Here is a 21,381-nt window from a genome sequence, read left to right as displayed (position 1 = left end):
AGCGGAAAACCAACTCAAAATTGAATTATGAATATTTAAAATGTTTTTAAGCATTGCGGCTGAGACGGCCACCTCGCATCTTCATCTTGGGCCGCTGATGAAAATCCAATATGAATGCGACTTGAAAGCTCTCTGTGCTAGATTTTTAAATGCAGTATAACTATTTTGGCTAAACCTAAAGGAAATAATATATGTAGGTTATGTAATAAAATAATAACTTTTAAGCCTTGAAGCACTAAAGGATTTATGTATCTGTTGAGCTACTCAAGCGGATTAAAATCATTTAAGATTTTCTAAAAATTCTTTAAAACCAAGCTCTTGCAGTATACATTTAAAGGTATTAACTGTACGCATTTGCGCAGCGAATTCTGGCGAAAGTTCAACAGCAGAGCAATTAATACGAAATGCGCTGGAAAGTATGCTATAAAAAATGCCCATGCAGAGCAAGTGGGCAAGTAGGCAAGGCAAAGGACAAGGCTCAGAGCTGAGAGCTGAGGGCTGAGAGCTCAAAGCTCGGGGCTTAGAGAGGCTCCTGGCCAAGTAAATGTCAAGTTGGCATAAATAATTCACTGCTGCATGCAGCGTCGGCCGCTGTGGCAACATCATCAACATGCACAAACACTCGCTGCAGGTTGCATTGTCCTTGCAGCATGCCTCATAAATTCCGGCAAATGTCTGTCAGTCGCACACTCACTCATTCAGTCAGTCAGCCATTCAGTCATTCAGTCATCCAGGCAGTCGGCAGTCGGCAGTCAGTCAGGTCCGCTCGAGGTGAAAATCTTAGCACTAATGGCGCTGTTTTACATAATTGCCGTGACATTGTACAAATTTATTCAACTGCGAGCTACAACCTGCCAACTGAAGGCAGCCTGTGTGGCATGTGTGACCTCGAAAAGGGATTTATGCACATATGCGGCACAGGCATACCCTTCACTTGCAAAAAAAAGAAAGAGAAAGCACAAGAGGCTTAAGAAAGAACAGACTGTGGTATAGACATATGTCTTCCCCACAATACTAAGAATATCAGACGTATTGAAATTATTCAGATATTTTCCCAAACCTCTGAGAAGAGTATGGAATGTAGGATGAAAGTCACGCAGCCACACTTACTGACTTTGGACTGCTGCAATCTTGGACACAAAAAGGGGAGCAGCAGTGGCAATCTCCACATCAGTGAAAGCAAATAGTGGGCGGAAAGCTCGAGTCCCACCGCTCACCTTTGACCCCTTGCGAGTTCTGAACAATGGAAACAGTGGCAGTGGCAACAGTGGCCATAGCCAGAATAACAGCAGGCAGTAGTCGGCTTTTGTTCTCCCTTAAAATATAATAAGTCAACACCGACAAGCGGCAAGGGCAAACAAACGGGCAACAAAAGCACACAAATCCGGCGAAAGAGACACACCATGACTTTCTGGCCCCGCTGCATCGTTGTCACCTTGAGCTCTGGGTTATTGGGTTTTCGCACACTCGTCCTGCGTCCTGCGTCCTTTGGCAACGTCCTCGGCACTCCTATGCTTCGGCAAATGCAGCAGCTCCTGCCACAGCAAGGGGTAAATTGCTAGTTACTAGTTACTGCAGTGGTATCAATATTAGTGGATCTATGGTTGATAACTTATAGTTACTTAAGCCTTTCATAATACCTTTTACACAATCGAAAGATCCTAAAAGTTGCCAGTCCTACACCAGCTAATCACATATTTGTGCAACTATGAACTATATGTTGCTCGATGCCACATAGTCCTGAATGCAGACACCTCTCCACCTTCGCACAACTCAGGGCCAAAGGACTTTTATGCCACCCATATAGCTGAGCAAACAACTTTGACTTTGAATTTCTTGCCCAGAAGACTGGCAAACAGCCCCATATCATGTCCATTACGTCGGACCATATCACTTTGCGTTCGGATGCAGAGAGCCAAAGGCCAGGAGAGCACAAAAGTTGATAAATATTTGCTTTGTCAAAATATTTGTGCATACTTTCGAGTAAGTCAGGAAAAGCAGTGGAAAGCTCTGCTGTTCGGCTTGGGGAAAACACTTTCACGCCTCAGTGGGGCTTCCACTTTTTGTTGTTTAGTTTTAATTGGGCCAATGCGAGATGGTGTCCATTGCGCACTCTAGTGGCTTTGAACCTTGTCAAAGTTTGACCTCCCCCCCTGCCACCACCCACCACCCACTCTTAGCCCACTTTAGCACCCCTTTAAGCCGCACTTTTCATTGCCATAAGCCATGTTTGATATTAATGTGCAGCTGTGTGCGTGCCAAGAAACATGATCTGCCACTCAGTTTGGCCCCCGTGACCGCCGCCAGTTTGCAGTTTTTAGCCAAACTACTTGACCATGCCATTTGACAGTGCAGCACCACCTCGTGCCACGCCCCCCACCCCCCTCCCCTCTTGCCAGCCGCCGCCTCCCGAGGTATCGCGTATTTATTGTGCACGGCACATGCGGCGCTCGCATGTTACATTTTATGTTTGCCCAGACTTATTTGTGTGAGTTGGGTGTGTGTGAGTGAGCATAAATTGCTGCCGGATGCACTGACAAAAAAAGTTTGGCCCGAGAAATAATAATGGCTGCCAAACAGAGACTCAAACGATAGCAAATGTATTAGGCTCGACGGGTTGAACATGTTTTTGAAGCATGCTTTTTAAAGAACAAGCTACTTAGATTTTCGCGCAGTGCACACCGTCTGGTGATTCGTGGTGGTCGTGTGTTTAGTTTTCGGCCACGTGCCCCGCATAATAATAAGCGGCATTCGAGCCGCTGCAGTTGCAGTTGTAGCTGCGATGCCACGATGCCACAATGCCACAAAAGCTGCTCGCAGGATGCTCCTGCTGCAGGTTAAAAGCGCATTACAGCTGAACTTCATAAATTGCAGCCGCATTGGTTGTGCTACAGTGCTCACATGCCAAGCAGTTGGTTAAGCATTCCCCAGCACTCCCCAGCCCCACCGAATCCCATCCCCTCCCCCCCCGCTTGGCCGGCCAGAAGTCATTCTCATTGCAAATTCCAACTGAGCCTGCGTCTCAGGCCAAATGCAAATTCATGCTTACTCGTACAAAGGACACGCTGGGGACCCGAGGAGCACATGTCAAAGGAGCATGACAAAAGCCAAAAGGTACCCAAAGCTCATTAGTAAAATCAGGGGGTGGTGCCAGGTGCTGGAGGTGTGGAAATAGCATTAAGCATTAAAACAGTTGGCACAAATTGCCTTTAGATGGTGTGTGCCCAAAATCGCAGTCTCAAAGCTCAAAGAGGCTCAAAGAACCTCAAAGTCACACATGATATGCCATTCGAATTCGACACGAATTAAATGTGCGTTAAACGAGCACTAAATGGGATATACTCGTAAGCCTGGAAAGCGGTTAGGCCTGACAACACACCCCCCACTTCAGAGTATCATTACAATTTAATTGCTAAACTGATTACCATTGTATATATCACAACTGGTCGGCCTAATTCCGCAATTTAAGCACCGACAGCAAAGTTGGAAATGTGCAGCCTGCATAAAAGGCCACAAGGGTTACATCGTAGTAAATAGTCAGGTTGCCACGGCAACTGTCAATCATTGATTGAAACGCCGAAGGATCCATGGCAGTGACTGGCGTAGACACACGTTATCTCGGTAAGAAACCCGATTCTTCGACATCTCCTGCTAATTGACAGCACATCCAAACAGCATATCAAAACGCTACCATTTCAGCAGCCCGTCTATCAGTCTATTCATTATCTAAAACAAAGAGCGACTCTCCATTGAATTTATAATCAAGTTGACATTGCACACACAAGTACAGCCGTACGTAGTACGTACATTCGGGTGCATAAGTACGCGTGCCACACGGCGACCGCCGATGAAGTGCGGTTATACGTAAAATTAAAACTCGAAACCCCCGAAACCCCCAAAACCCCGAAAGCGGCGAACGGGAGGCCAGGAGGCCTTTTGTTTGTGCTAGCCCGAAACATTTTCCAGTTGAAAGAGCCCACAATTACGCGCACAATGACACGCCCTCACTTGCATAATTGCGGCCTGATGGCGAACAGTTTGTAAATGGCGCCGGGCTAACTGCAGATTTGTTCCGACCATTTGGCATATTTCTGAAACTGAATCCGAATCTGAATCTGAATTTGAATTTGAATCGATGGAATCGGTGGAATCGGTAAAATCGCTTGCCAGCGATGCGCTAATTTGAAATGCCACAAAGGCATTTTACCAGCTTCGTCGTCTGCCTGCCGCCGACCATTGATTGCAATTATTTTCAGGGCTAGGTCCGTAGATGGACGTAATTGCGACTCAATTGAAACATTAATTCGGTAACTTAATTGATTGGGCCAGCGGCAATCGAATTAGAGTCGATTAGACATCGCAACTTGACGTTCTTAAAAATATGAAGTCGGTGATGACTTGGTACACAAAACGATTTAAGTGTCGACTCAAGTTGGGCGATTACTTATTGCTCTGTGGAAGTGAACGCAAATGAACAACTGAGCGGGTGAATCGAAAGTGTTCATCCAGCTATGAACAAATGAACACTGAAGCACTTTTACGTTTCATGTTCATCGTTCTTAACTTCTGTTCCATAAAAGTAAATGAATTAAAATGTATTTTATGTAATATTTGTTATGCGTAATCTAGTTTGTCTATATATATATATAAGTTGGTTGGTGTATAGGAAATATACCCTTCAAATCTGCAGTTACTGGGTATTTTATGCAGGTAGAGAGAGAGAGAGCCAAAGCCGTTAAAACCTCAAAAACCAAAACCGGAAATGCACTCTCCCGCGCTCAATACACGTGCACATGCTGAGAGAATGGGAGAGCCACACACACACGCACACGCACACATGGCACTACCGTTAATTTGCCGTTACAGACACAGACGACAGTGGCGCCAAAATGAATGCAATTAATTAAATTAGTGTTAAGCGGGCAACTGCAGTCGCGCCTCAAATTGGAAATGGAAAATGGAAAACCGATAGAGGAAAGTGCGCCAGGAAAGAGATCAGAGACTGCCAAAAGAGCAGGCTTCGACACTTCAGTAAAACAAAACGTAACTTTAGTACACGACCTATAGCACCTGAAATTTAAATATCTTACCAGTATACGCAAATGGATCCCGTCTACAAGACTTTGCGAAACCGAGTCGTGATGTTTCACACTCCAACGAAAAGGGCATATAATCGCAGGACCGTGCAAAATCAACCGAATGCATTGGAATTGACTGGAGATCCTGACACTTATGATGCAGCTGATGTCACCGGCGACTCAACGAATCCTCCAGCTGTTCTCGACAATCAATTATACCCTCACCAGATTACACCCTCTGAATCCGTTAAAAATGAATCGCATGAAGCTGGAAGCTATGTGTCCGTGCAAAATGAATCGAACGAAACTGAAAGTGATGATAATGAACTCTCTATTGTTTTTGACTCAAGAGAGCCCATTGCATATATGGACCTCACCGGCCATTGGAATCAATAGTTTTCTTTGAACCCCAGTTGAACTTCGAACCCTTGGTGTAACAGAGGAGTAAAAGAGGACAAATTCCATTAACTCGCAGGTATAATTGCTCAGTTCAGCCAACTTAATTATTAACTTTCATGAATGGCGGGCAAATTTTGCAAAATGTCATCTGCTGCGGCTGCACTTACGTTTCACTTTTTTTGCCCGTTCAATTTTTATTTTTAATTCGCCGTCTCTCACAGGACATCCCCTCGCTCTTTGCTTCGATTTTTTGCTTTTGCTCGTAAATTGTATTAACCGTATATAATTAAGTTGGCCAACTGCAGGTAATAAATTATGACCCCCGACCAAACCGAAAACTTTTTCCAATCGCCCGCCGCCACATTTCTGATGCGACAGACAAATCAAATTAGCGACAAATGTGTTCATTTTTTTTTTAATTTTAATGTTACCAATTTAAGCTCATTTAAGGCCCGTTCATGTTGGCTTAAATGGCCGACGGAACCCGTGTTAAATGCTAATCTCTAACAGCTGTTCCATAAGTCAAGTGAGATGTTATGCGAGTAGCGGGCCAAAAAAAAGGTTTTTACAGTCAACGTTCATCACGGCATGAATTACGGGGCGTCAAACTGTCAAGCACCCAAAACCCCCCCTTTTTGTTTTTTGTATTCTCGTACCACCCACTTCAAGCAAGACAGATGAACTAGGGCTCGTGTTCCATGGAACAGCCTCTATTTCCAGTGACTATTGCTATTCATAAAAATTGCTCAATTCCGCTGCCGTCTGCTGGTTTGCCCGCTTTACTGTTTTTTCCTCTTAAAAACCCGCGGGCTGAGATTTTTCATGCAAACAAGTGATATTTTTGTTGACAACTACACCCCCACTTCTGTGCCAGATAGTCGGGGGGGAGGATAAAAAAAACATGTATGCCTAACATGTTGGGCTGAAAAAGAGCAGGCAGCGCAGCCAAAATGGGTTGAGTGGGTTGTTTATACTGCAGCACATTCGAAAACACAACCAAAGACCACCCACCACCCACTAGACTTAAAACTCCTGCTAGTTCGAAAAATGTATGCCTAAAATTATGCAATGTCATGTGTGTGGACCTCCAAAAAAGTATCTCAAAAATATGCGCAAATTTGCGCATTTGGCAGAAATTTCCCGGCAATAAATTACTATTTGATTACAGTTTTAGCCAGCAAACATATGTATGTAGGGGCGCTAAAAAAATGCAGTTAAAATAATAACAATATTTAGCTGCCACTGCAACACCAATTTGTGCAACAGATGCAACTTTTACAAAAAGAAAGCAAAGGCATCAATTTAGTTAAAGCAAAAAAATGTTAGACCTAGTAGCGAATTTAACAACTTTAAATCAATAATAACGAGTAAACTACATTGTTTTAATTAATTTTCTCTTTTTTAAGATGTTCAGCGTTTTTCTCTTGAAATGACAACAAGAAATATGAGCTACATGAAACCTACTATGTTTTTATCTACAAGGAGGTAAGTTTTGCTAATTTTAAACTTTCTTAATTGTTATATAAAATTTCTTAGATTTTTCATGTCCAGGACTTCGCTGCATATGTTTATTAACAATTGATGGTGTATATATTTTTTATCAGTGATTATTGCGAACAAAGCCCTTGTTAATTTTATGTTTATTATTTGTGTAAGTTCGCTATGCTGAAGTCAAAATTTCGATGCTCACAGCAATTAATTGCCGTTAATAACATGGAGTTAACTATATAAATAACTAGGTGGCTGCCACATAAATTTATCAGAAAGTTGACCTCTCACCTCGGCGCCGCAATGTGTGCAACAAGTTTTTGCATTCGCACGCGCGGTTGAGGCTTGTGATGCGATCCCATAAATTAAACTGGCTAAAACCGGAGAAAAGGAAGGCAAACGTCACCGAAACAGCAAAAAAGAAGCGCATGGCCAGAGCAAACTCAGTCCGCAGAAGCCGCAAACATGCAAACCAAAAAAAAAGGGGGGGCAACATGGTCGTGGGAAAGGGGGATACCGGATGCCGGGGGGAGAATGCGGCAACAACTAAGCACGTGTCAAGAGTGCGGCCCAAGTTTTAATTTGCCGGAGGCATCCACTAACATCGCATGCCCCGAATCGCCACTGGAAGAACTGCAATGCATTTATATATTTTATATTTTTTAGACATAATTGTTAAAGTTTTGACAACTTACAAATAACATAGGCAGAAATGCAGCTTGTTAACTGATTCACAATCTAAATGTGTTTCATAATCTGTTTACAATCTAAATCTGATTTATTAAAATGTTGTTGCGAATACATGGCATGAAATGGTGTTTAAAAGATAACTAATTGTTAAGTTCAACTGTGCCCAAGTAGCTGATATATATAACTGTTAAATTATTACTTATAAACTAATATTTAATTGCATTGTTATATTTTGCTCTGTGCAGCAGCTGAAGGATCCCAATGTCTGGCGCTGAGCAACTGTCAGGGCAGTTAGTCTCTTCATAGCTGCAGAGCAGGCCGCCCTGATGCCTGACAATGTCATCAGTTGCAGCTGACGCAGCAGCATCAGCATCAGCAGCAGCAGCAGCAGTAGTAGCAGTAGCATCAGCAGTAGCTGCAGCAGATACGGCATCAGTAGAAATCAGCAGTGGCAGTAGCAGTTGCAGCCGAGTTGCAGGGAGGCAGCTTGTGCGTCGCGCACGCATCGCTCGCTTTTTTAGGGTCTCCTGTAAATCTTGTTGGTGGGAAGTTAAAGGGTAGCAGGCGGCATACTAGCACTTCCATGTACCTTTACCCATCAAACAGATTTATTCTTATAATATTACTAAAGTTACGTTTGTTTTTTACCAGCGAATAAATGAAAATAGATTACAAATCTGAACTCTTCAATACTTCTCCTCCTTTATGATAAAAAGTATCTCTACCTATCCCTGCCAGGATAGCCCAATATTCTTGATCCGCTGGCAGCAAAGTATCTTGTGTGGAAAACGAGTGTGGTGTCTATGACAAGTGGACAAGTGGGTGTGACTTTCCACCGCTCCAGTTCGCTGCTCACCCACTCTGCGTGAGGCTCTGAAGAGGCGGATGAAGCCAGGCTCGGCTGGACTCTGTCAGTTGGCCAGTCAGTCAACCAGTCATCCAGCCAGTCAGTCACTCAGTCCTTCAGTCCTTCAGTCCATCAGTCCTTGGGGTCCCCAGTACTTCAGTCAGTCAGTCAGTCAGTTAGTGGGGATATCCATTCGCTCCTCCATTTCCATTGGACCATTGGACCATCGGACCTCCAGCGATGTCATTCGCTGCGTGTTGAATTGTGTTTTCGCTTGAGCTTGGGACGGCGCTGATTGCCGCATGCCTCAATGACATTTCATTTATTAAGTGGGCGAGCCTTTCGCCAGTTTGCCTTTCTCTTTACCGATTTGTGCAACTCAGCGGCGGCACCAATTAACTATGCAACAACATGCTGACGTCACCGGGAGCGGTGTAACGTTACCGATGCCCATACTGATAGCGATCGGCGGGAAAACGGAAGCGGGAGTCGGAAAATCCTGAGAGTCATGTCGCCCGCCTTTGATTTGTTTTGCAGAAGTGAATGTGAATGAATGTGTTGCCTATATCCGCTACAAAAGAGTATTTGCATATCAAATGAATTGTAACGAGCATGAAACAAGCAAAAATAACATGGGCTCTGGTCTGTCATTCCCACCATCGTCGTCCACCATCGTCGTCCACCATCCATCCATCCATCCATCCACCCACGATCCCTTTTAGCCAGCTGAAATATAAATGTTAATCCTGGCGGCGTCAATTGCAAAACGTTCAACGTTGTTGACAGCCAACGGATGCACACAGCCCAAGACCAGGGCCTGCAGCAGCAGGCGCAGGATTCAGGACTCGGGCAAAAGGACACAGGACACAGGACGAGGCAAAAACTCAAACACAACGAGCTGCACGGCGACAAAGCTATGCCAATATCCGGTTCCGGTGGAAATTTGCACATGATCATCATGCTTTATTATACCATACTTTAACTTATTTGTGTGAATGGGAAATTGCAAACTAATAATATTGATAATATTACACATGTGTTCTACTTAAAGATCTCAACCATAAAAAGTAAGTGAAATACATACAGAATCCTTGGAAGGCAGCAGCAATTAGGTGCTCATTTTTCACTGTGTGGCATTCTTGGGCCGGCCCAGTGTGTCAACGGGTTTTTAATTGATTTTCATGGCTGCAGTTTTTGATTGTGCTGATTGACGCATCAAATGAAGTGACTTCGTACGGGCGAAAGGACAACGGGCCAGCCCGTACCAAGGACCTGCGCTCATGTGTCTGGGCCATATCAGTGACGAGACAAACAGCACCGAGTCCGAACTCCAGAGTCCGGAGTGCGGAGTCCGGAGTCCGGCAGAAGAGCACAGGGCACCAATGCCCGGGCAGTAATTAAATTTGTCAGCCGGGCCAAACGTTCAGCACTTTTCGACCTACCGACTGCACAACGTTGCGTATGCGTGATGCGATGAGCTGCAAAGGAGCTTGTGTGTGCGGCAAGGTGATGGCAGTGGGCATTCGGGAGGGAGGAAAGAGAGAAGGGGATGGCTTATTGCATTTTAATCAGTGCATTCAGTAAACTCATTGTTTATCCTCACGGCCGCCTTCTCTATTTGTCGGCGAATATGAATAAATAAACGAATGACGCGATGTATCAATGATTCAGTGATTGAATGCAGCACATAAATGAATGAGCTTTGGCCACTAATGATCAGCCACTGACGTCATTACTGTTTACTGTGTCCAAAGTCGGTGGGTGGCAAAGCCAGGAGGAAATCTCTGAAATCGGAGACTCAATTTAAAAATCATTATGAGCGCACATTAAGCGTAAAAAATTAATGAGCAAGTTGCGTCAACAATGAGCTAGGATATCCTGAAAGTATATATATATACATGTGAGTGTGTGTGTGTGTGCAGCAGGGAATACAAGGTGCGTCCTCTGGCAACTGCATCATCCTCAGAACAGCGCGGCTTCAGTTTCATAATGGTGGGAAAAAGGAACAGAAAAATAAACGCACCCACACCCACACACAGAAGGAACGGCCGGAAAATGAGGAAGGAAATCTCCAATACAAGAAGCCAGGCCAGAAATCCAAGCAACACAGGAGGGGAGGAGGGGGAGCAGCAGGTGGAGCGGCCCCGAAGGAGCAGCCGCCCTGATAGGATGTCGACTTGAATGGCCGCAATGGCATTGGGTTTCGGTTAACGGTAATAGACGTGAGGCACTCGCCCGGGTCCTTGGAAAAAGCACGCCGAGAGCAGAGACCTCCCACGCAAATTTCCACGGGGGGCAAAAGGTAAGGATGCGAAAATCGAGATGACTGAATTAACAGGAAGCTCGTCGTTTCTTGCTCTGCTGCTTCTTTGAGCTATTTGCGATTCTATTGAATGTATTTATTTATATGTTTTTTATTTCGATAAAGGTATCAATTAGGAATATTCTGTTGGAATATTTTCCCTTTTTCCCCCTGGCAAACGCCTCTGTCTTGGCAGCCTCCGTTGGCACAAAGTCCACAACGTCGTTTACTTTGCCTAACAATATTTAGTTTGGCAACAAAAGTCGCAGGCCCACACCCCAAAGGACCCACACTCGCAGTGCGGCAAGGTGGGTGTGGGAAACTTGGGCTAGCGCCTGCATGCCACTCCCCTAACAACTCATTTGGCACTCATCAGTAGGTCAGGGCATTGTTAATGCGACATATCCTTGAAATCCAGGACGAGATCCGTTTAAATTGTGCAGCTTTCCTTCGGTCTTTTACTTGCTCTCTGCCTTCAACTCAGTCACCATCACCATCTCCATCTCCGTCTCCGGCTTATTCCGCATGCTTGTCACGTTGTCCGGCGCTGAAAGGAGACACCAAACGGGGGTCAGGCCAGAAGTTTTTTCCCTGCGTGCCCGGACGGATTGGGAGCTCCGGACTCAAAGGATGGGATGATGGGCGGATGGAGCTGGGACTAGGGCTGCTGAATATCTGCGTGCGTGTCTCCTGCTCTTTGTTGGTAATTACCTCAAGTTGGTCATTTGATGATGCGCAAATCCCGTCGACCTGGCCGGAGCATTGAGCTGTGATTGCGGACGCAGGTGGAGTGTCCACCCCCTCAGTGGCTGCGGACAAGCTGGGCTACGAGTCCTGAATCCACAGGTGTGTGTGTGTTTGGCCCCAAGGCTAATTGCCGTTAAGTGCCTGGGCAATCCTCAAACGTTTGATATTTTCAACATAAATAATCCCAGTCAGTGGGGTATTCGTCTGGGGATTCGATTCGATTCTCACAGAGCTTTAAAGCGTTTGCTGCACTGCGAAAAATTGCAAGTGGATTGATTTCGGTTACTCAGAAAAGTCGGTTTACAAAAGACATTTTAAGTGGCTGCAGGAATGTTATATAAAATTATAAAATTTAGTAGATAAATATAATGATGTGTATGCTAATATTTTGTAACCAACTACTTGGGAAATACATCCAATAACGAAGGACATTTCATTAAGATCATCTATTTAGCACAACACTCTTCCTAAATACATAAGCTTATAAGGAAAGTAATCGAAGTCTTTAATTTTGTTGGTGCTCAGCAATTGAAATACTCGTATATCGCGCATATCCTGTGTAGAGGCGGTAAAATAGTGTGTGGATTGGAGCAAGCCCGTCGGGGATTTGGCCACCGCATGGTCAAAGTGCTTTCGGTCGCTTGGACCACTTAAGCACCATGCTGGCTATGGTCGCCGCCCCCGGAAAACCCAGCCCCCCTGGTCCGCCCCCATTGGGGGTTTGCTTTTTGGCGGCAGCACGTGCAGGTGGAGCAGAGGCAGAGCTCCTGGTGGCGCCGCTGCATCACAACGCCCTGACATGGATGCGGACTAGCTGAAATGCAGCTAACGAACCGCAATTGCGGTCACATTTCATGAGAGCGCGCACGCCGCCCGCTGGACACTAAAACTCGCCCCAGGCGAAACACACACACTCGCACACACACACACACTCGAATGGTCGGAGGACGGAACACAGGACGACTGATTCAATTTGCAGCCAGCGACAGGCTTTTAGTGCTCTCTCTCTCCCCAGTGCAGCCAGCAGCCAGTGTGCCAGTCAGTCAGTCAGTCCACCCATATCCTGACCACCCATGCTCCATCCATCTGCTCCTCCGCTTTGAGCGCCTGTGGATATCATCAAAAATTAGCTTGTTTGACGGGACGGCTACTGAGGTGGCAGCACGGAGCAGTTGGTCTCCCGGATGGTCTCCCCAAACCCCCAATGTCCCCAAGCCCAATGTGCTCATGTGGCATTTTAAATGCATGTGCACGAACATCCGCTGGAAAGGTCAGTGCTGGGCAAAGTTCGTGGAGCAACAGGTGCATGACTGTCCAATTAACTCGACTGAATTTAAAATGAGCTCAATGAAGCACTGGCGAGCAAAATAAAGAATGTCCCAATTATCTGAGGAGTGACTGGGTAAACTGCATGTGGGTCATTAGCTAATTAACAGAGCTATTTTGCTTAACAGCACGTAAATTAACCTGGTTTTTTAGTTACTATATACCAATGAATAGCACTTGTAGCTAATGATCAATCTTAAATTATTTGTTTTCAAGACTAAGAACTAATAATCTACTGTAAAAAACTATTACATTGCCCACTAAGAAGTTTTCGTCCTTAAGCGTGTTGCACAGTGAAACCAAATTTAATATGGAGTTTCGCCGCTCGCCCGAGTTTCCTTCTGTTTTTTATACTAACTGCCTCATCACACTAAACATAATGAGCAAATTAGACGCGGGTTGGCAGGAGGATGAGGGGGAAACTATTTGGGAGGCAGCTGAGAAGGACATCACATCCAAAAAGATGCTGCAATAATTATGCAAATTTCAATTTGCTCCGTCTAGCCGAGACACGAACCAGCAGCAGGAGCAGCAGTGACACCTTTGGGCAGCCGAGGAAACAAGGACCAAAACGAGGAGCCAGGTCACAGGACTGGAGCAATTTGCAGGCGGCGTGGCTCTTTGAGAAACGTGCGAAAGGACCAAGTCGTGACACCTCCCCTCCACTGACCCCTTGACCCCCACGCTGCCACCCAACGGAAAACCAGCACCCACACAAACGTAAGCGCATTTTAATGATCTCATTTATGCTAATCTGCAACGCTTGAATCTGTTCACGCACACAGACAGACACAAACCGCAGGGGGGTGGGGTGCGGTGTGCGGGGTGTGGATGCCACCGGCTGGTAATGCTAATGAAGTCTAATTGAATTTCGGACACTTGACACGTCCCACAATCTCTGATCTCTTGTTGACGCGCTGCCAAGGACACATGTCGCATAAAACACAGAGTTTAAACCAGCTAATAAATGGGTGAATCCGATACTAATCATCGAGATGAAGTCATCACAAACAGGAGGAAGGATACCGTAGTTTATGTATCAAAAAGAAGCAGTTTAAAGGTATACGAATTTATTGCAATAAAATATTGCAATATATTTTAAGAGTTTGTGTGCTGATCAGGAACATTTAGTTTCAGTTGTTGATCAGAGTTAACCACTTCGGCAATCCACTGGGTGTGTGCCATAACATCTGTGAAGACTTCCAAGCCATCCTGTGAATAACTGAGGATGCCGAGCAGGGCGAGCCACTCCTTGGCCTCATACATCATCCTTAATCCCAATAGGCCGCCACGTGTTGCACTGTTCTGGCCCGTTTCGAACGGAGTTTGCACACAAATTTGATTCGCTTCTACAGTTTTTTGCAGCCTATTTGAGCATACACTGGAGTCTAAGAGTGTGGCGTTTTCTCTTAAAATTTCTATGCGATCTGCGGTTTGCACATAGTTAAACGTAACTGGTGGATTCGACTTGGCCATTTCCCGATGCTTCTCTTTTAGCAGCATACATATTGGCCTCAAGTTGCCTGCAAAAGGGAAAATCCCATAAGAAAGTCGATGGGAAAATGGCGAGAATCACTTACCTATGGCCACCGGTGGATCGATTCTGAGCAGTGCTATGTCATTTTTGTAATCCTCAGAAAACTGTGGGTGCTTGACGACCGATTGCACATTGAATTCATCGTAGGACCTGGTGGTTCCCGGCAGACCTACGTTTCTGTCCATGTAATTTGTAATGTTTAAAACGCATATAAAGTTAACAAAAGGGTTAAACTACTTACAGAGACGCCGCACTTGTCGGTAAGCCCTTGGCATTTGTGATGACATATCCTGTAAGGCAAATTGCGTTATTGGTGTCAAACGTTAAGCTAAATGGGCGGAATCAAATCCGCTTAGTTTGGGATAAATACGTACTGTCGGTGATAAACCAACCCTGGGCTATGTAATTAGGTCCATAAATACGAGCTCGTAGTTTCGTTGACAAGCTATCACCACCATCGCATCGAATCGCAGACTGTGTGTGCTGCACAGGTTGTTCTACTTTTTGCGGTGCAACCATGAGATCATTTTTGCCATTATTTGTTACTACTGTCTCAATCCAGCCGACATATTGTGCTACGTTGATATAATGTGCCGCTTCAGAACACGATTTTTCTCCATTGCCATAGCTGCGGATACCAAACAGCACTTCCCGAGTTATACTTGAACCCAAAACGACGGTATAAGTCAAAGGACTTCCAGAATCGATGCGGCAGGATTTCCTATATGACCCAGCAGCAGCACACATGTTTTCCGTCGAGTTCAATTGGCAGAGATCGTCACTCACTTTGTGTAGAATGATGGTTCGAGAAGTCTTGAGTTTCGAAAGCCAGGCAGAGGTTTTGAAGTATGGCTGACCCGAAGTTTTGCCATTTATAATAATGCATATGGGATATATAAGATCTGCGGACAACACTTTTCAATATCTTCTGTTGAGCGATACATTTGTTTACCTACCATTGTAATCCACGCTTCTTGAGAGCTTAAGCAGTCCTATATCACTTTGGGGTTGTTTCTCGGAATGTGGGAAGAATACTCCGATCACCGTATACAAATTGTGGGATTCTGTCGAAGTGTATGCTCCCAGTCGAACGAATCTATACATAGTAGAAATATTATTGAAGAAACTTTATAACTTTCTACCTTTGTTATGACGACTTACAGCTGCCCGTGAACATCCATGCATTTGGCAGCAGATAAAACGTACTCTAAAATAGGTATTCATATTATAAACTGAACTCGTGCATCTATCGGAGATACAAACGTTTGTGAATCAGCGAGCCAGTACAAAGGAACTGGGTGGCATTAGTTATGGATGCCAACCAAGCAGCCCGTTGATCGCGAACTGAGTTCGAAACCATTTGTTTTGAAATCGGATCCTCGCAGGAATTGTCCAAAAACCGACTCGAATCCACGTGGCTTTGCAGCACGGTGAGCATTAAAATCAACGCAAATAAGGTCTGCATGGCGCAAGAGGCAAAACTCAAATGAAACATCAACTGAGAAATAAGCTCTTATCAGTGTACATATATGCTTCGGGTTCTTTTCTAATTTCTTTTATAATCTGACTTTCGATTAAAGAATTTTTTCACAGAAAACCCATTATCACAAACATTTATTTAGCAATTTGTGTTGGCATAACTTCTATGAGCTTCATAGCATTTTTAAAGATCAAAACATACCTCTTCGTTCAACACTTTCTGGATTTCTATATTCAAATGTATCCATTTACTGTATTGTATATAAAACATGGCTTGTACACAATGGGCTGAATAATGTAACGCAGTGCTCACACCATTTAAAAGCTATCAGCTTGAAATGCTGGCAAATATATTTACGCAAATCCCCATTTAAATCGCACTTAAAGCGATTTGTGAATCGACCCATTGAATGCATCCACGTGACCAGTATCCGTATCTGAACGAGTATCTCTATCTGTGCGGCTCCATCTCGACGGATTCCAGCTGCTGTCCGGCGGAGTCAACATTTGCGTTTTTGCGGCTGCGGCGAGCATAAAATTTCCTATGCATTCAGACCGCATTGAAATTTTCTCGTAATATTTGATTTGATTTTTAAACAAAACGCTGCCCACGCCCAGTTAGAGTGCGACAGTGGGCACTGTCAAGTGACGAACGCGCTGGTCGGGTTGACATATTGACAGGGCATTGGGGACTGGGAAGTGGGAAGTGGAAAGGGGAAAGTGGAAAGTGGGGGCTGAGCTTGGGCATTCCGCTTTTATTAGCATGCCAGTGTAGCAACAACAAATCAGAATTATTGGACAACGCAGCTAATTTACATGAGCGTGCAAGGGGGGGGCTCAATGGGGGAAAGGGGGGTGGTGCGTTGGTCAGTGAGAAGCTGATGCTCGTATCTCACATCCCGACAGCATGCGGCTTGTGTCTGCGGCTTCTTTCTGCGGCCTGGTCAGGATGGGATCTGGACCTGAAACTGGTATCCAACTGGAACTGACTCCGTCCATGGCCGTCCATGGCCTCGTTGCCGAATCGTCGAACAGGATTTTAGGTGGGCAAAAAGTTTAAACCGCTTTCGACTTGTGCTCAATTTTATTTAATTACTTTGACGTAAATTTCGTAACTTTATTACCGCTGCGGGGGGAGTGAGGTAAGTTTTAACCTTCTGTCAGCCAATTACTGAACTTACCTTCAAAGCTGGCAGTTTCGAATTCAAACGTATATGTCTAATTACAATGAAAGGCCTTGTAAAAGTATGTGGAGTGATAAACAATATTTTGATAATTTCAGGTTTTTGTATACAGAAAATTACGGAGTACAAATCACGTTGGGTAAGATTGATTTATATCTTCCGCTAAAATTACCGCTAAAAAGTAGAAGCCACAAAAAAGATCAATAAGTAAAAAATGACAAATTAAGTAAGATGACTCCATAAAATTCACTTTTTAACCAGCTTAAAATGTAATTTTACTACATTTTTTCGCATAAATATGAATATTTAATGAGGAAATGAAGAGATTAAAAACGAGATGATGTTAATTTAGTTTTTCTAAATTGATAGAGAACGTACCAAACAAACAGCAGGTGAGTTTTTCTGTGTGTATTATTGGATGAAGTGGAGTCTCTGGAGACGAATGACAGCATAATCAGCATCACCATTAGGTTCGGCTGGAACGAAAGAGAGAGTGCTTGCGATCAGCGAAAGCGTGACAAAGAAAAGCCCCTCCAGACACGCGATAATAACAAGGCACTCATATTTATGTACATATGTACATATGTATTCGTACATGCTGCGGGTGTTTACACAGTTCTGCGATATGGAGCCGAGCATACATATATGTATATCTATGTATACAAATGTATGCAAATTGGACAAGCGGCACTGATAGTGTTCGGCGATAACAGGGCTGATTCCTATCTAAACTGTAACAGGTGCCCAGCAGACTCGAGAAACGCGATCCCCGCTCGTTCCCGAGATAAAATTGATTGATAAGGGGGGGTTTTGGGTACGCGAAGGGGAGGGGGAATGGGGGTGGGGCTCGGGAAGAACACAAAGCTCGAAAAGAGAGCTTCATAAAATGCAGGAAAGCTTCGTCACTCAGTCAGTTCTGTTGTTCTTGCTCTCTTCGCGGCTCGAGTTTCAATTTAGTCAATTTACCGTTACCGTTACAGTTGCACTCGATGAGCGGCGCCGAACGAACAGCTGAAGGGGATCGGAACTACGATCGGTGCCGGGAGCCATGGAGCAGCCGAAGCGGGAGCCGCAGCCGAGCAACCTCCATTGGATCATCCTGGCTGCACGACGAGCTTGTAAGTTTTGGAGGGCCTCAGTTGTGGCTGGACCGCCGGTCGCGATCGATCTCTCTCCCGCTCCCGCTCCCGTTAGCCGTGCTTTCTCTCGCTGTTTTGCTCAGTGAGAACTCTCCCCACCCACGCCATGTGTTTTTTGTTGTGAATGAGCTCCCCCGTGCACTGTTGTTGTTATAACTGTTACTTTCCACCCTCTATCACCCACTAACGCCCATCGTTCTTTGTCTGTCATGCATCGACATAATGCGGAGAGCTCTTTTTGTTTCATCAATCGCCTCAACGGGAATGCCAATGATGAACTGCAGCAGCCGGGAGAGCACGAGCCCACTTCCGCTCTATTGGACTACTGCAAACGGAAGGTGGGTGTGGTGTCAGCATTGATCACCTATTACCTAACAACCATCTCGTGGGCACTGATCAACCAAACTACGTTTCGCCAAACAGTTCCTCCGTCCATATGTGGCCATCCTGACCCTGGTGGGTCTCAATCCCATCTCCACCGATATGTCCAGCATCCGGGCCTGCTGCAGCTACGTACAGGCGCTGATGGTGCTATTCGTCCTGCTTGTAGGATACCTGTTGCGCTACATTTGCGGATACAGGTGAGTGGGTTCTTAAGGTTTCCTCTGCGCTTAAAATTAGTGATTCACTTGAAAGAAAACCTTCGAACGGTAATTACATCATGTATACTTGATTACATTCATATACGCCGATGTAAGTATGTTTTCTTATCAATACGTTTGTTTTACGAGAAAGCCATTCCCAGCTTTAAACAAGGAATGTTTATTATAGGCTATGTTGGGGCAAGGTCTTCCTACTAGTCGAACTAATTTATAAATATTTATTTTTAGCAATTAGGAATTCGCTTTGTTTTGAAAGAGTATTTTTATTGACCACAACCTTCACTTCCAGAGGCGATCGCGGCTTTACCAGCTACCGGGATATACGACCCGTGACCAATGGGACAGATGGCGGAACTACGACCCCCAACACCATAGGAGAACTTCTGTTCGGCTTTATAGTGCCCAGTGGCTTTAACCTCTTGGCCTTCGTGTCGGCCGTGTTGGTATGCAAGGTTATCGACCACGAGCAGCTGCAGAACCTCATCGAGAGGGTTTTCCTGATGTCCGCCAAACCAAAGAGGCTCTGCCGAATGCTGTGGCTTTTCCTGGCCATTGCTTTGGCCCTGTTGATTTTGCTATTCGGCTACGCCTGCTGTGTGGTGATGATGCAGCCCAGCCAGATCGTCAAGGTGTCCTGGCTAGCAGAAATCCTAAGCGATTGGGAGATGTGGTTGCGAGTGGGCCTCTTGATTACCATACTTCTACAGGATCTGGTGGAGATTATCATACTGAGCAACTACTATATCGAGTGTTATTTGCTGAGGATGCATCTGGAAACGCTGTCGCACAAGCTGCTTATGCACTCCATCGACTCGCTGGATTGGATGAGGGAAGTCCTCGAGTTCCGCAAGCTGCTGGAGCGGTTGAATCAGCACGTGTCTATTCCAGTGTGCTTCCTAATTGTAATGAATCTGGCGTACGCCTTCGCAGGATTGGTGTACCTATTTAAGGACTTTGATTTCCACTACTGCGCCCTAAAGCTCGTCCTGCTTAACATTGCCAACGTGATGCTGTGGCTATTTCTGGGATTGCTGCCCTTTTTCGTGGCATCATCGGTGACCCGAGTGTGCCAGAATGCTCAAGCTAATGGACACCAGATACGGGTTCGTCCATTTGTTTACCACAATACCTCAGCGGAAGATCTCAACTCGACGCTGCTGTTCGCCGCCTCGCTGGACATGTCCGCCAAACTCTTCCGGATGCCCATTCAGCCAAACTACTTGTGCTTCGCCATCCTTGTGGTGGTCATTGTGATTCTCACGCTAGGCATGTGCCTAAATCTCACCGCACTCGGGAAAATATAACAAATAACTCGTAGTTATTTGCCTTTAATAATAAAGAGTTATAGTATTGTCTAGCTTACAACTTGGCGACCTGACTCTCTGGCTGCTAAGCAATTTATTTACAGTTTATGGCTTCCGTCTACGAATTAGCTACTTATTGGTACTCTAAAGTTTAGTCTCAGTTGCGGTCTCGACTTCTCAGCCTACGAGTATGCACTTTGGTTTCAGATCGTGTGTGACTCCTCACACGTGTCCTTTAAGCTGCCTGCAATCCGGTCACGTCACCAGCCCAGCCACGGCGGATGATTGATCTTTGAGGGCGGGGTAAAGGTAAGGTTAACCGGTATGTTTATCAGGGCGTGCACCCGCTTCAGTCGCTGCAACGTCGACCGGATAATGACGCCGTTCTTCCCGAGCAAAAAGCCGGCCGGTATATTGGCGTCCTGTTGGGAGTTGTCATGTATCATCTCGATGTAGTGCTCAAACTCTGGAGAGCTGGGATTGTACTCGGTGATGATTGCAGCCAATGCGCCCGCTGCCTCCGCTCGAAGTGTCTTGGTGAGGAAGGAACACTCTCTGAAAAATGGCAGACCGTTAGGTTAGGATTCTATTCACTATATTCTTAATGTTCTATTCTATCAGTTAATCGTCCCAAGATTTGCAAATATGATGGCTTCAGTAAAAGACTTTAAATTGACACTCCGGACGCACGTAACCAGCTTCTGACATTTCTGATAAGAAGCATGGAATTATGGCTAAGGTTACACCTAGCTTCTTGGTATAGGTTCGTCAAAGAGCACTGATAAAACTTGGCCGTGGCTATGACCATCTTTCAATTGGGAAGATAAGCTTTGTGGGGATTCTAGACGCTCTCACCCTCGATCGATGAGTGCGACGCCCCCATTGAGATCTCTGGCGTTCCGGATCTCCTGGCAGGCGCCTGGGGGATCTGTGAGCACCAGCGGCACACCCTCAAGTCGCTCCGAGAAGGCGGATCCAAAGTCCTTGGCCGGGCGCAGCCGGTACGTGTATTCCAGGTCCGAGGGGGACAAGATTTCAAAAAACACGTCACCCGCTATTATGTCCTGCGTAGTGATCGGTATCGAAATCGTGGTGCTGGCTCGGATGGATCGGCTCAAAGTGGCGGCAAGCACTAACCAGACGATTAGCATTTTGGCCACGCACGCATAACTAATGTAAATGTTTGTTGCAAAAAAAAACAAACTAATTCTTATGGCGGTAGTGATGGACCGGCGGCAGACAGTGCCGCTCTGACGATA

At 45.4% G+C, this 21,381-nt stretch overlaps 3 protein-coding genes and 2 long non-coding RNA genes across 5 annotated transcripts; 2 read left to right on the top strand and 3 right to left on the bottom strand.

Moving 5' to 3' along the window:
• The first annotated feature begins 5,483 nt into the window (after window positions 1-5,483).
• LOC122614116 lies at window positions 5,484-7,704 on the top strand. Its single transcript, XR_006325723.1, has 4 exons — window positions 5,484-5,553; window positions 6,884-6,962; window positions 7,014-7,128; window positions 7,217-7,704. It is a non-coding gene; the product is annotated as an uncharacterized LOC122614116 (long non-coding RNA).
• Window positions 7,705-13,975: 6,271 nt separating this feature from the next.
• Window positions 13,976-15,879, bottom strand: LOC122614517. Its single transcript, XM_043789081.1, has 7 exons — window positions 15,678-15,879; window positions 15,576-15,621; window positions 15,371-15,510; window positions 14,789-15,316; window positions 14,656-14,704; window positions 14,458-14,591; window positions 13,976-14,400 (listed from the first exon to the last, which is right to left on the bottom strand). The coding sequence occupies exons 1-7, from the start codon at window positions 15,877-15,879 to the stop codon at window positions 13,976-13,978; spliced, it is 1,524 nt and encodes a 507-aa protein (XP_043645016.1).
• Window positions 15,880-16,628: 749 nt separating this feature from the next.
• On the bottom strand, window positions 16,629-17,146 carry LOC122614942. Its single transcript, XR_006325773.1, has 2 exons — window positions 17,075-17,146; window positions 16,629-17,019 (listed from the first exon to the last, which is right to left on the bottom strand). It is a non-coding gene; the product is annotated as an uncharacterized LOC122614942 (long non-coding RNA).
• A 1,048-nt stretch (window positions 17,147-18,194) lies between these two features.
• Window positions 18,195-20,180, top strand: LOC122614936. The gene is made up of 3 exons (XM_043789706.1): window positions 18,195-18,554; window positions 18,640-18,797; window positions 19,108-20,180. The coding sequence occupies exons 1-3, from the start codon at window positions 18,426-18,428 to the stop codon at window positions 20,120-20,122; spliced, it is 1,302 nt and encodes a 433-aa protein (XP_043645641.1). The 5' UTR covers window positions 18,195-18,425; the 3' UTR covers window positions 20,123-20,180.
• On the bottom strand, window positions 20,167-21,381 carry LOC122614940 (PRADC1-like protein). The gene is made up of 2 exons (XM_043789713.1): window positions 20,978-21,381; window positions 20,167-20,677 (listed from the first exon to the last, which is right to left on the bottom strand). The coding sequence occupies exons 1-2, from the start codon at window positions 21,271-21,273 to the stop codon at window positions 20,383-20,385; spliced, it is 591 nt and encodes a 196-aa protein (XP_043645648.1). The 5' UTR covers window positions 21,274-21,381; the 3' UTR covers window positions 20,167-20,382.

The sequence above is a fragment of the Drosophila teissieri genome, chromosome 2R (assembly GCF_016746235.2).
Source record: "Drosophila teissieri strain GT53w chromosome 2R, Prin_Dtei_1.1, whole genome shotgun sequence".
Classification (NCBI taxonomy): Eukaryota; Metazoa; Arthropoda; class Insecta; order Diptera; family Drosophilidae; genus Drosophila; species Drosophila teissieri.
The sequence above is the reverse complement of the archived record's forward strand: the minus strand, read 5'-3'. Positions and strand labels throughout refer to the sequence as shown.